Raw genomic sequence first — 15,856 nt, forward strand, 5'->3', positions numbered from 1 at the left:
TGTAGCTGTAGATATGTAGCCAGCTGCATGCGTATACTTTAAACCTTCCTCTCTCTATCACTGATGCACACATTGGAACTTCTCACGTCTCACTCACCCATCTGCCTTCACCTCTCCTGCAAGCTGAGCCTACGAGCTGCCAGCTAACAGAAAACATGTGCATAGTTCCTTTGCTAGCCACCATGGATTGGTGCTTAAACCAGTGCCGAAACATCTACACACTCTTTAGCATAGGCACTGGCAATCTCCCTGCTTATCTCTGGTTATATAAATGCAATAATTATCAATTATTTGTACGTATTAAGTCTACATATTTGCCTTCTAAATGGTGTAGAAAAGTACATAAAAATAAATATGTAAAAGTGAATATTCAAGTAAATAAATAAGGTCTGCAAAGGGTGGTGGAGTGTCTTAACAAAAAGTGTTTTAGATTAAAATGATGGCAAGAAGCACCCGATTTTTTTTATTATCTTTATATGACTTACTGTGTGGAATGACTGCATACATATTTTTGTATGTATCATAAATCTCAAATTTCAGAAAATTTGTAATAGAACCCTGGCTTAATACGGCACCTCCGTATAAGCCCGCCTTTTAGAAAAAAACATGAATTAACTTTTCTTTAGTCCAAGTAAATCCTAAGCAGTTTGTATGTGTAGTACATTTTATATGCACACAAGAATGTAATATCACTAGTAAGATTTTTTTTCTAGCCTAAGTCTCACTTGACGCATTAAGAAATGTAGGAGAATCACGAATTAAAGGAAAAGTAGTAAATTAAGCTTGGTTTTTTTAACCACTACCAGAACTTATCAGTACGGCGTGCTAAAAATCTTTCGAAGGCCGAGCTATTATTCAATGGCAAGATGAATACAGCATGCCGAAAGATGTTATAGGATAGAGAATGAGAGTAAGTATTCATCGACACTAGAGAGCTTGTTTCTACTTTAAATAAATAAAATAATTAATTAATTAATTAAGTTTCTTACGAAATAAGAATTACTTGTAAATTTGACTAACAAGTCAAACTGATTTAAATAATTAATTGATTGTACATAAGACCTAAGAGCATGTAGAAAGCATCAGTCGTATTTATCAACAGCTAAGACTACTAACACGTCGTCTTGATAAGTTCAGCATGTTATTAAAAGCAAAACAAGCTGAATTCATTTCTTTTTCTTTGATTTCTAATTTCTTATTAGTATTAAATGCGTCCGTTAAGGAGTAAGGCTAGTATTCATATCTTATTTGTAATTATACTCCCGTAAGGCGTAGTTTACAAACATGTATGATGTGTAAGAGTAATATTATGTATTAATTTTTTAGAACTCAATAGCTCTTAATTCCTTAGTTGAATCAAAAACTAATTGTCATCAAGTAAAACGCTAAAATAATTAATTTAATAATCAGTAAAATTTTTGGTTATAGACGTTTAAAATAAAAGTTTTAATGACACCTAGATAAGAGTCAGATGGGTTAAGTTAAAGAGAAAAGAAAAAAGAATTTTGAAAATAATTACTCATTCAACTTTTAGTTAATAGAAAAAATGTTACATTACTACTATTATTAAAAAAACGTTAAGTACTGTCTCTACGTAGTTTAATAAGGCTTTATTACATGGGTGATAAAGTTAACACATTTTATTAGGGAAAAATTTTTATGGTTTTCATCATTTGTAGACTGTAAATAAAGTCAATAAGTACATAAAACTTCTATCATATTTTTAAAAAATTAATGTGAAAAATTTTACTCATTAAAATATTATTACCAACATTTATATCTATTATTGTTTTATATCAAGTCTATCTATTTTTTTTCTGGATAGTGTTAGCAAATAGATTAAAAATATTTAATAACACAAAGTAACTTATTATTTATATAGGGAAAGACAAGAAGAGTGTGTGGGGAATGTTATAATATGGTGGAGGATTGTTGAAGACTTAATACAGTTTTTATCACGTTAAAATAATGGAAAATTAAATTAAAATTTCTGTTAATTTGTGTGGTGACTGTGGTAAAGATCCAAAAAAAAAACGCATACTTTGGGACAGTGAAAGGTAGTGGACAGTTGTGTTTAATTCTCTAAAACTTAACTATCTAATACGAAATGATGCAAGAAAGATACACACACATGTGTGTGCGTGTACACACACGTCTATATATATATATATATATATATATATCTTCCTATATTATATAGTCGTAAGAGTTAGAGCGAGGTTTTGCTACCCCCTGCTCCCCCCCACCTCCCCCCAACTCACCCCCAGCTCCCCCCCAAATAAGGTAGTTATTCTTTCATTTTCTTGCATTTTTCGAGTAATCCTACTTTTTTGATAGCTCCCCCCCGCTCCCCTTTTAATTCACTTTATTTTGTTACCATGATCGTAAGAAAAATTAATACTAAATATTGACTCAGTAAATTTTAAATTGTTGTTTAGGATCTCAAGAGAGCACCGAAATTTTTTCGAGGTGTTAGAGCTTGTTAAAATGATTTTATAATAAAAAAAAAAAATTAAGTTAACCCTACATAACCTTTTTCACAATTTTGACAAATATTTTTTTGAACGTTTTTTTCATGACTTTTTAAATGTCTCTGTAAGTGATGATTTCTTTTTAAACTTTTTTAGCATTTGATACTCTTAAAAATTTTTTTAATGTTTTGTCATTCCTTTGTGTGACGCAAATAGTTTTTCTTGTTTAATATTATAATGCTGCACAGATCACATACAAAAAATTTTTTTTGTGAATTTTTTCGTGCGATGATAGACACTCTTGATTTGGAAATTTTAAGTTACATTTGTCACACTGATAAAATTTTGCATCCATGATGATGTATCTGAAAACATATTACAAAAAACGGATTGTTTATAATTACATAAATCTGGGTACTAGACGGTACTGAAATTTGCTTTTTTGATGAAAGATAAAATTTGCAAGAAAGTATAAAAATAGTAATAAACTTTAGAATAGTTTTTTTGTTACTCTCAAATTTCATTCAAAACAATATTTTAAATTTCAAATTTGTTTTCTGATTCTTTTGAAATAAAAATTTTTTTTTGTTTTCAACATCTAGGCAGTGCAACTTATAATTGCCCATTAGAAATAATGGTTTTCTAAAGAACAACCCTAAGGCATCAAAACTTTTACCTTAAGATTTATTGATAACCATAGGGAGAGTTAAGATAAATGGAAATCGTTTTCTGTACAATATAAATGGTAGTAAAAAAGAATTGTTTGTATTGAGTGTTATACTTAGACTAAAGACTTTATTTCCTTTTTTTTTACCTGAGATTATTCCAGCTTCGATGTTGTATGTGAATAATTTTGTAATTCATAATCTTGTACCATGGCAAAGTCCTTCAGATATGTTTAAGTTTCGTATTAACATAACAATAGCGTTGATTTTTAAATCTAATTCGTGTGGAAAAAGACTTTCTTTACTACTATTTAAATATTCTTTAGAGAAATTAGTATAAATATTATCTATAGTATAAATATTATTTTGCCTTCTCCTATATCCAGTAGCAATGAGGACAATTTTTTATCAATTGAACATATATAATATTTTTTAAATAGAAAATATTGAATAAAGGCCAAAAATTGGAAAATTTTATGGTTTTTTGAACAATAGTAATTTTGCTTCCGTTTTTTACTACTGGGAGAATTTGACGAAAGTCTCCACCTAATATTATTATTTTATTTCCAAAAGGATTATTACCTCTAGATAAATCTTTTTAAGTCCTATCAGCGATTTCTAACGTTTTTTTCGGTACCATAGAAGCTTTATCCCAACTAATTACTTTGACATTACGTAATTTTTGTTTATCTGGCTTAAACTGGAAAAATGCACTTTTTATAGTGCTAAATTCCAAAGGAAGTCTGAAAGTTCTGTAAGTGGTCATTTCCTTTGGAAGCAGAATAGAAGCAATACCTGTCGAAGCCATTGTAAGAATTTTTTTTCAATTGATATGAAATAATGAATTATTATTCTGTATAGAAAAGTTTTTTCAGATCCACCAGGACCATCGATGAAAAAATTTTTTTTTTTAATTTTATTGTTTCTTGAAAAATTCGACATTGATCATAATTGAGTTGTAAAAATATTTCATGGAATTTATGTTGACAAAATATTCTTTCATCATTGTCAGTATCAATATTTTTTTTTATCGTTTCTGTTGGTTCTGGTAAACTGAAATCTTCACAAGACATATTTTTAGAATTAAAAAATTCGTTTAAATGTAAAAGAGCTTTATTTTCATCATCTTCACAATTTTTAATGAAAAATTTTTTGTATTTGTTCCAAGTAATATTACCAAAAAATTTTGGGACATAATAAACCATGCGAAAAATTTTCGTAGTTGAAAAGGCAGCATAATCTTTTAAAATCATATTGTTTTGAAAATCGTGTTCTACTAATCCCATAGAAAAAGCTGGTATTAGTGAGGGAAAATAAAAAGTGATAGTTAAAAATTTATGTAATTAATTATGATCAATATACATTCATTACATATATAAATTTTAAGTAACAATTACTATAATTCGGGTATTTTTCCATACTTCGTAAATCTTATTTGCAATTACGGGGGTTGGTGTGTAGAGCGCGCAGGGGGCATATATAGTTATAAGAGCTTAGAAATATCTATTGACACATACAGGATAGACAGCCTTTTTAAAAAAGGGAGCCACTAGAAGAAATAATAAAGCTCACCAACAGAAATTTAAAGGCACATCACTCTGTCTATATAAACTTCACCACTTTTATTTGAAATTAGCAGCTTGTTCTTTATATTTCTTTAAAAACAGACCAGTAATCATACCCCAGTGTAGAAAATTTATTCCCGAGTATATTCGAAAAATGCCATAGTCTTCTGAATTCTGTAAAATATACTTCAACACATTATTTTTATACTAACAATTAATTTTATCATTTTTTAAGGCCTTGAAAAATATTAATACAAACCTTATTTTGAAAAAATTACACTTATAACACAATAAAAGGGGGAGTTGGCACGTGGAGCGCACAGGGGGGAGGAGCCCCACTAGTATATATATATATACATCTATATATTTTTACGGGATGCACGCACTCTGCAGATGTACGAGGTGGAATCACTTAACTCTGACAGGGCCAATGTTGTCTAGATATCCTTGTCAACACTCCCTGTAAATGATGCGCGTCAAGACACAACTGGAACAAAATATCGTGTCGACCAGTACCGTCGTCACCTCTCGCGACTAGGTTAACACGGCACAAGGAAAATCGGGCACATTAAGAAATAAGCACTTACAACTATTGTATTTAAATAGAATAACATATTTAATTAAATAAAAATACTTATGTGTATGTGTATGTGTGATCACACGTCTAGTGCGATAAGTCGAAGTGCTCGTGGCACAAAATTGCAACAAGAGCAGACTACGTGGGCTTCTAAAGGCTGCTGCCCTTTACAAACGACTACCTGCTGGCAGGTACTTAAAATGACACTGGTATGAAGTTGCTGTCTCGAGAACGATTTTCTCCTTGGTGGTTGTGGCGCTATCGAGGAGCAGCATCGGGACATCGCGTAAAGGGAAATGCTGAGGACAGCAAAACGAACGAAAAACGTTTCTCGTGGTCAAAACGATGCTTCTTGCACGCATGCATGCCCAAGCTAATCTGAGCTTTCTTGGCCTTTTCTTTATTTTCCCTCTGCTTTCCCTTACTACTTTCTCACCTATTTCCTTGAACAAAATTCTCTCTTTTCCTTACTCACCTATACTACCATAGGTGGCTTCACGGTGTCTCACTCTGACAACATAACTCCCCACTGCTCCAGCACTGTCCCCCAAATGACACCCCACCGTCCTTCAACTACCCTCCTACAAATTAAGGAGAAATTTGTCCTTTTTAAAAGTAATGATAACCCGATAAGTATTGGATTAAGCCCCCTTATTGCCCTTTCACTGTCCCTCCACATAATTTGTCTTGCCCCCCCTACTACCGCCCCTCACACCCCCCACAAGTTTTTTTTGTGTTTTAATGCACTTGAGCTGTTTGAGTAGAATCTTTTTAAAATTTGACTATATCATGCGATCTAAAATCCTATTTCTTTATTCAGAAAACATTCAAATATACTTTTTAAAAAGAAAGTTTCTACTATGTTAAGAAAAGTTCTTTTAGATTTCAAAATTTTCATATTTATTTTCTCACACTGCAATAGATGCCTAATGCAAACAGATGGACTTTATACAGTTTATCTAATCATATGAATAAAAAGACGTGATCTCTAATATCTATTAATATAGTAACAATATTAAAAATTAAAATAAGTAAGTATAAGTTCTTGGTACACTAATTTTCTTTATTGTTAATAACATTATATACCTATGTGCCTTCATTTTTTGTCGTTATAAAATGACAAGGTATCATAAAAATTTTGCCTTTAAATGTGACTTACTTTTGCGAATCATATTATAAAGCTGTATAAGACCAAAAATAATTACCTTGAGATTTATTGATAGTCATAGAAAATTCTAAAACTAAAGAAAATTGTGTTCTGTATACAGTAAATGGTAGTGAAAAAATATTTAGAGTATTAAAAGTTCTTTGTGGAATAAAAACTTTTTTTCCAATTTTTTCTTCAGTTATATCACCTTCTATGTTGTACTTATATTGTTTAGTTATTCACAACTGTGTATCAATACATGATAAATCTGATATACTTGAGCTTCTTATAAACATTACTATACTTTTTATTTTTATATTTAGTTTATTAGGTGGTGAGCCTTTCTGAACATTATTGAACATTTTTACAGAAAAGTTAATATAAATGTTATCATCTGATTTATCAACACCTTTAAGAGTTTCTTAATCAACCCTATAATACATTTGAGACTCTTCTTTCAATGTTTTACAAATTGTAGTGTAAAATGTAGTTATAAAAAAAATTGTTTTGTAAGCCACGTAAAAGAGCGTACGTACAGTTAAATGATATGTGGTTTTATCCATAACCAAGAATTTACAAGAGCAACATGTTAAGGAATTATTTACATACACATAATACAAAGCATATTGAAGTTTGTAAACATTGTGAAAATGAATTTTAAAAAAACGCATTAAAAAGACATTGCAATAGAGTTCTTAGAAAAGTAAATAAAGAATTTTAAAAGCATGATAAAAATTAGTAACCATTATAGTAATGTTTGACATATAGGATTCTTACTTCTTTCAGAATACAGATTTAACTATTTTTAACAAAAAATCAAATATTAATGTGTACCCCTTAGTGCAATAAAATATTTATACAACTTAAAAAAAGTAAATAAAGAATGAGCTTATAAATAACAACATTAATTTTTACTATGGACCATGATGAATTGCCTACCACATACTAACTAAAGCTGATTTTTTTATAACAACCATACTTAACTTATATAAAAGGTACTTATACTATTGTGATTTGCAGTTAGAAAAAAAATTTTTTTTTCTTCGGTTAAAGCTTTAGCTTCCTATCTCAAATCTTATGCGAAGAATCACTATTTATTAAGAGGGGTTGGTGCATAAAGCGTGTAAGGAAGCAGAGTTCCACTAGTATAAATACATTTGTGTGAGTACAAAGGGTCTTAAGATATAATAAAAGAAAAAGAAAAAGAAGCAGCAAAGAAAAGTTTTACACTTCGTAAGTTAGAAAGAGAAAGAAATAGTCTGTTAATGATTAATTGTAACTGTAAAATACTGAGCATAATTTTTAGTGAAGGTTTTGAATTAGGAGAAGGGTATTTTGTTTCGTATGTTACATATTAATTAATTATATTGTTATTAAGAATTGAAAATTTTTCTCTTTTTACCTGTCGTAAACAAGACTATCGCTTTCAAGCAGCTGTATTCTGCAGAGTCCACACGTAGAGCCTTTAATTTTTCTACCTGCTCTTGAAAAATTCGAATGTGGTCCATAAAAGCAACAACTTTATCAGCTGCCATGGGTGAGGCATGAAGACCTGCTGCTGCTAGTAATGGGGCAACATTTAGGGGCATTGAACATTGACTAGCATTTAATACAAAAAGCTCACTCCACACTAATCTTAAAAGTGCTACTTGGTTTGTTACTTGAAGCTCTGGAAAATAAGGTATGTGTCTTGTCCACTCCACAGCAGAAAATAAAAGTCTCGCTGCCAGCTCACAAATACTGTCGATTCCAATAACATTTTGTGGCTGCATACTTTGACTATATCTTGATGTTGAATATGGCTCAGCTCTTAAAAGTAAACTCAGAAAAGACGGGATGTAGGAGTTGCTACTTGATTGAGAGCTTGAAATTACATTTTCATTTGCCAACAAAAATTGTCCAGAATATCCAGAATTGTTAGTGTGTAATGATGGAACTCTTCCTCTTTGTACGGCTGAAATAATATATTTCTTAATAATTATCAAGAATATTAGGTAATGATAGTCAACTTCCTAGTGTTGCTAAATTCTTAATCACAAAGACATGTTGGTACGGGCTAACTAAAAGATCCCATGAAACAGAAAGGCAAGACAGTAAAAAGGGAAGTAAGAGATGTCATGCAATAATCATATAATTTTTCTTGTGAGTATAGCCCAAAACAAAAAAAAAGAATTTATTTCAAATATCGCAAAAGACTATAGAATAAGAGCTTCGATTTGCTTAAAAATATCACCTCATCCAATAAAAATAGCAATGATCAGGAAAGGTTTTATGGGCCCGTTAAAAGAGAGGTAGATAATTTATAAAGGGCAAAGGTTCTAGCTTAATTTACTAGATTAGGAGTAAAATAATAATTAAATATTTTATAAATTATATTCTATAATAAAGTAAGCACAAACAGTAGCAAGACGGTTTCAAGAATTCTCACTTATAGAGAGACTTATATTGGTTGAAAGATAGTATTGCGTAACTACTACCCTACAAGCTTTGCAATGGGTTGAGAAAGTAACGAATAGAACTAAATAAAAAATCAATTTCATGTTTCAAGTCCTTAGTGTTCGTGAAGGAGCATGTACTTATCCTGTAAGGTTATACGACTTTTTACTGGAAAACTAATAAGTTACAGATTAAAAACGTTTTCCGTTAGCCTTTACCCAAACAAAATTAAAATTAGCTAGTGAAATCTTATTGAAACATATAGGCAGGTCAAAGTAGAACATTTAGTTGTGTTCTGAGACTGTTTATAAGAAACGTATTAAATACAGGACAAATAAATATAGAGGAATGTTTTAATAGGTTACATTAAAAATGTTTTGAAAAACGATTGCTTCGGTTGTTAATTTTTGCTATCTAATAAAAAACTTTTTTCAGTTATACTTCTATAGGCACGTTGTGCGTGAGGATAAATCAAAGGTCTCAAATTATTGGTGACCTTGGAGAAAAAAAGTGATGAAAGTGGATTTTGTTGCATACTTTCCCTTTGCCTCGCCCCCTGTAACATATTTCTAGTCCCTTCCAGACCACATAACCCCATCCCACCACATAACAGCACCACACCACATATTTTGAGTGCAAAGAATTCAATTTTTTTTTTTTTTTAACTAATTGTTACAAAAAAAAAAGAAGAAAACGTTTCCAAAGAGATTTGAACCCCCAACCTTGTAATTACTGGTTAAGGTCCCTACTTACTCTGCTATGAATGGTCCTGACTTATGAATTTGATTTGTATCAATAATAAACTAACTTTTTTAGTTAAATGTTTTATTCAAAAACTTATAAATTAGTATGTTTAAGAAGCCCAGATTTCCTATATTATAATTAATATTTACTTCTATTTATTTAATTTGTTGATATAACAATAAATAAATAGCTGTTTATACAATTTTCCATACTCTTAAAAGGTTTTTAAAAATTAAAAAAAATTTTTTCTGTACGATAGAAACACAATGATTGCTTTTTTTTGTACTTTATTTCTTCACAATTAGTTCATTTATGATTTGAGTGATTTTGTCACTTCAGGACGTTCTTCACATAGTTAGTGGGTGAAAAGTTCACGGAAGTGAGAGGAACGCTAATGTTTGCAGTAAAGCTAGTAATTGTTTTTCTCATGTGGATGGGCTCGCATACATGCTTTAACGCACACTTCATCCCTTCTTTCTAAATTTATTTGAAAACCTACTAGCAGGTCTATTTGAAAATCTGATAGGTTTATCTAAAAGTTATCTTTTGTACCCAAAAAATTGGAAGATCTCTACGAATCATACAAATGACATTTAACGTTATTTTTCCATAAGGTTACATGTTAAATAGCAATTTTTCAAACTATACATACTTAAAATAATGGTAAAGTCAAACGAGGCTCAATTTTTGAAGGTGTTTTTTTGCTATTTCAAATGTACGTTTGATATTTAAATAATATCTGCCGAAAAAATCTATGTATGATGAAAGTCCTATTAAAGACAGTGGTACTACAAGATGTTTTTTTTACTTTTTAGATACAATTACACTTTGTGTATAAGATATGGACATGACAATGAACAGGTGTAAGAGCGTATCTGATAAATGTGAGCGTGACATTACAGATTTAATCAGCATAGATAGTTGGAAGTCGTTTTACAACCATCGGAAGATTTAATGTTAGTGCAGTCTAGTACTGATCAGCCTATATATTATTTTATTGTAATGTGCCAGTATATATTAGTAACCATTGTTAACTTGACAAATATTTGTTAACAACATACCCAATTAACGTGAGTATACTCATTCCTACGAAAATTGAACTACCTGTGTACACAATACTGTTTTATAGAAGGTATTTTTTTATTTAAAATTCTATTGTTTGGCATATAATTTTATTTAAGTATAACTTCATACTTAAGTACCTAAGCACCTACTTTTTACTGGTTTCTGTTTGTATTTTTATGCTGCAATATAATTACACAAAACTTTTATCTTATACAAACTATTTATAGAGTATCAACAGAAACTATGAAACGTACATTAATTTTTTTGCATGCCTTTATCTCAAAATAATTTTCATAGTAATTTAACCAGATGCTACATTAGTAAAACAAATGGTTTTCTGAACTGATACTGCTACTTGACAATTCAAGGACGTGACGCTTAGTACGAATTTTTTCTTTATTAATGCATCTTTTAAAAATTCTGATAGACTTTATTTAGTTAGCGACAGACTATTCCTAAAAAGGTTAAACTTTTTACGAAAAATTACGAAAGAAGGAAGAATTAATTTGAAAAAAAGAGGTGTCATTTAATAAGCTACGTTTATTATAAGGTTGAGAATGTATTGCAATATAATCCAAGTAAGAATACATTACGTCGTTTAACGTGGCTTACGCAATTCTTATCAGCTTGATTAAAACCTCTGAATTCTAGTTCTACGTAAATCAAGTATGCAAAATTTATATGCGATAAGAAAATACTGGGGTTAACGATTTCATTGTTTTACAAATCGCTACTGAAAGTTTACTAATTTAACACCTATTTTTATGAACAGTGGTGATAAAATCGACTATGTCTTTGAAAATCTTTGACTAACCTCAAAAACTTAAAGTAGTTCTTGTGTATTTTCTTACAAAGAGTCTATTAAATTTCTAACAATATAGGATCAATGACTTAACTTAAGAAAAAACCAGAAGTAAATTATGAAATGTTAATCTGGCTTGCCTCGCCACATCTCTTAATTTTTACTATTGTAAATCCACGGTCCTTGTATGGCTATTTCTTGATCTTGGACTTTGATATTATTGAAATAACTATATTTATTAAAAATTTATCGTCGAAAATCGTTGCATTATGCTTTAATAACTTTTTTGTGTGTAACCTATACATGATTAATTTATTACTAAAAAAGGCTGTGATACCTATTATTAGATTCTTACTCTCTTGCTTTCTACACGCAGAGACAAAAATGGCATTATTGCATAAGAGCGTCAATGCTATGAACCTGTGCGGCACACCATGCGCTTTTACTGTAGCTGCTACGAGCTAAGCGCAGGCTGCTATGTAGTTATGGCGTCCCCAGTGTCTATGTCGTGATGTCATCATGAGACATGAGCCTAGCGCCAGAATTTGATGGCTTAAAGCAGAGAGTCGACACCTCAAACGCATTGACTATAGCTATGGGCAAAACGCAAATCAGCAATGAAGTTTTGTCCGTTGCCGTCTTGCGTTTGCTTTTCCCACTTCTTGTTCTTACACTATATGCTCTCTCTGCAGCAGACAAGCACTTGTTGCCTGTGCAGCTCATAGATACCTATAAACATACATGTTTAAATTTTTGAGTATACATACACAGCAGCTGATAGTCTTGTGATATTTAGAAAATATATTTATTGTGAGCACCCTTCATATGTAGATCTAATTTTGACATGAGTATGGCAAAGCTGCACAGCACAGCTAAAATTTTAATGAATTAAGCATGAAAAGTATCAAGACTATCATATCAGCTGCAGTGTATATATACCCAATTACTTAAACATGCATATATATATATAGATATTTATGCGCTGTGCAGGCAACGAGTGCATGCCTGCTGTAGAGAGAGCAAATAGTATAGAAACAAAAAATGTGAGAAGCAAGCGCAAGACGGCAACGGACAAAACTCCATCGCTGGATTGCGTTTTGCCCATAGCTATAGTCAATGCGTTTAAGGTATTGACTCTCTGCTTTACACCCATTTAATTCTGGTGCTAGGCTCATGTCTTATGATGACATTACTGTATAGACACTGGGTACGCCATAGCTACATAGCAGCCTGCGCTTAGCTCGTAGCAGCTACAGTAAAAGTGCATGGTGTGCCGCACAGGTTCATCGCATTGACGCTCTCATGCGATAATACCATTTTCTTCCTCTGCGTGTAATTCAGTCAGTCAGCCTTTGAATGGATAAGCAATTGAGTGTATACCTCTCTTTTAAGTGTATACATAAAATTATTCCAAAATATGTAAACATAACAAATTAGTTACTATTTCATATTACCAGAAAGTATAATAGTATGAGAGATATAAAAGAAGTATTAAAAGGAATGAGCTAAACTTAATTTTTTTTTACCTCATAGTGCAGGTATGAACAGAACAAACGAAAAAAAGGTCAAAAAATGTCTGAGTTGTCTTACAAGATATAGTTAATTTTGACTGTTGCTTGTTTATCTAACACCTAACAGGGTAAAGATAAGAATTATTTAGTACAAACAAAATTACTGCCATTTCCAGGCAAGGAACTTCACTTCTTAGAAGAAACAACCGTTAAAAACTACTTTTGATACCTTCAACGCTTACTCCAGTTAAGTAAAATACTAAGAAATTAGCAGGCTAACTAGGCATGGGTATACATTGGTACTGAAGGTAACAATAAACTCAAGTGTTTAATTACTCCTAAGGCTGTTAATAATGTGAATTTTTAAGAAATACAGATAACGCTGTTTAAACATTTTTGTTGTTCAGGGTATGGGGAAGAATAAAATTTTTTAATATAAAAAGACAGTTTGTTAAACAAAAGTAAAAAGGTACAGTTAGACAGAACAGCGCACTCAACAGTTGTCGAAGGGTGACTGACTCTGTTAGGTAACCCGACCGTAGTAGTTAGAGAGACATAAAGTAACATAATTTAAACGAGTTTTACTACAACAGTCCCACTTTTTAAATACTCTACGCTAAAAAAAACATTATTTAAAAAGAAGAAAGATACATTAGTAAGAGCAGATAACATAGTTAGTCTGCTTTAATTTCTTTAGTCTGTGTTATGCCCATCTTCATGCGTAGGGCTTGGAATTGATTGCGACTTACAGCTTTTATTAACAAGTCAGCAACCTGGTTCTCGCTTGCTACGTAGACGGGATTGATTTCTGTTTTTTTGTACTTTTCTCGGATGAAGTGATGACGAATGTGAATGTGCTTGGTGTGTTTGTGATAAACGGGGTTCTTTGTCATTCTCATGGAGCCCTGATTGTCTATGTATAAGGTTGTGGGTTTCAGTGATAATTCACCCACATCTTTCATGAATTGACACAGCCAAATACACTCTTTTACAGCAGAGGCAGCAGTCAGATATTATGCCTCGCTGGTACATAGGGCTACGGTGGGCTGTCATTGACTGCTCCATGTTATTGCACTGTTATTTCTTTGAAGTACGTAGCCTGTAGTGGATCTCCTGGTGTCTAGATCTCCAGCGTAGTCAGAGTCGGAGAAGCTGTGTAACTGCAGCTGCGTTTCTTTCTTTAATGGGATACGGTAGTTCTTAGTTTCAGTCAATCATCTGATGATCGTTTTTAGTGCGGTCCAGTATGCATTGGTGTGTTTTTCATAGTACTTGCTGACGGCTCCCACTGCATACGATATATCTAGGCGTGTAGCTGTTGAGAGATATATCAACGGCTTCCCTATAAGGCACGTTTTTGAGTAGATCCTCAGAATTCGTCGCTCTGTGCAATGATGAATGAGAATCAGCTCGCGTTGACACTGATTTCGCTTTTTCCATGTTAAATTTCCTGTTAACTTGATTGGCGTAGTTCTTTTGGTAAATGAATATTGAACCGTCGTTGTTTCTTACGATGATAATGCCAAGGAAGAAGTCAGGATCACTGACAGTTAGTTCGAAGTTCTTCTTCAGTTCGTTCTCAAGCTTGTTCACGGCGTCTGCAGACCTGCCCATGATTAGCCTGCCGTTGACATACAGTTCCACTGTAAGCGCATTTTTCTGTGTGTTGCTGCTCAAATCCGAGTGTGGTCGTGCTGCTATAAAATTTTTGGTTTCCGCAGCGAGGGGCTTGTTTTAGCACATAGAGTGATTTCCGCAGTTTTAGTACTTTATTTTCCTTGGGACGAGGCATTCTTTTGGATGCATGCATATGGATTTCTTTGTTAAGTTCGGCATTGAGAAATGCTGTCTTTACGTCAAACTACCTGATTGCATAGTCGCGTTGTACCGCAACTGCAAGCAGAAAGTGTATTGAGTCAAGTCTCATTGTTGGAAAAAAAGTTTCCATATAGTCTATTCCGCACTCTTGTGCGAAGCCTCTGGCGACTAGGCGGGCTCGATATCTCTCTGCTGTACCGTTAAACTTTCGTTTTATTTTTAAGGTCCACTTAGAGTCGATGGTGTCGAGTAGAGTTGATTTGGTGCGTCACCCTGCTGGTTTGCTACAGTTGGGACCCTCTCTTCATCATTCTTAGGATCATCTTCTGGTGCTGACTTTTCATCGTCACCTGGGTGGTCTCTTTCCTCTGCTGCATTATTTTCTGCTTCCACTGCTTTTCCATCTCGTTTCAACGATTGTTCGATGCGGTCGAACAGGTCTGACATGATTTTTGGTATATCGTGTAGTGTTATACAGGAATTAGTATTCTCTTAAAAAGTTACATTAGGTGGCACTTTTCTTTGCTTGGTGTCAATGTCAAAGAGCCTGTAGTTATTTGAGTTCTTGTCGTAGCCGACAAATACCAACTTTTTGCTTTTAGCGTTGAGCTTTTTTCTCAGCTAATCAGGTATAAACATGTAGGCAGTACATCCGAACTTTCTCGCGTGTGACAGGCTCACCTTCTTTCCAGTCCAAAGCTCGTAAGGTGTGGTGTCAGGAGATTGCCTCGAGGGTATAAGATTTAGAATATAGACAGCTGTGTTGACTGCTTCAGACTATAGATTTAAAGGCGCATCGTTTGCATGTAGCATAGATCTAGCACTTTGTACAATTATGCGATTGGTTCGTGCGCTTTTGCCGTTTTGCCCTGGCGTGTATGGTGCCGTCCGCGTCGTCTGCAAATCAATGCCCTTTTTCTCAAAATAGTTCCTGAATTTTTTATTGCTGTACTCATGTCCGTTGTCCACACGTAGTACCTTCACTGAGTTCTCTGACACATTTTCAATTAAATTCACGAACTTGACGAACTTGTCAAAGGTGTCGTCTTTATGTT

The 15,856-nt window shown here is 32.7% G+C and overlaps 1 protein-coding gene across 1 annotated transcript in view; it reads right to left on the reverse strand.

Annotated features, from left to right (window-relative positions):
• LOC106645729 (COUP transcription factor 2) overlaps positions 1-15,856 on the reverse strand; it is a 372,603-nt gene that overhangs the window by 50,699 nt on the left and 306,048 nt on the right. The window contains exon 3 of the mRNA XM_089589197.1: positions 7,828-8,379. Coding sequence (XP_089445323.1) covers positions 7,828-8,379 — 552 coding nt within the window. The remainder of the gene's footprint in view (positions 1-7,827; positions 8,380-15,856) is intronic.

This window comes from Copidosoma floridanum, unplaced genomic scaffold, assembly GCF_036245765.1.
Source record: "Copidosoma floridanum isolate Cflo_tuat_1 unplaced genomic scaffold, Cflo_Japanese_pri ptg000008l, whole genome shotgun sequence".
In the NCBI taxonomy this organism is placed as follows: Eukaryota; Metazoa; Arthropoda; class Insecta; order Hymenoptera; family Encyrtidae; genus Copidosoma; species Copidosoma floridanum.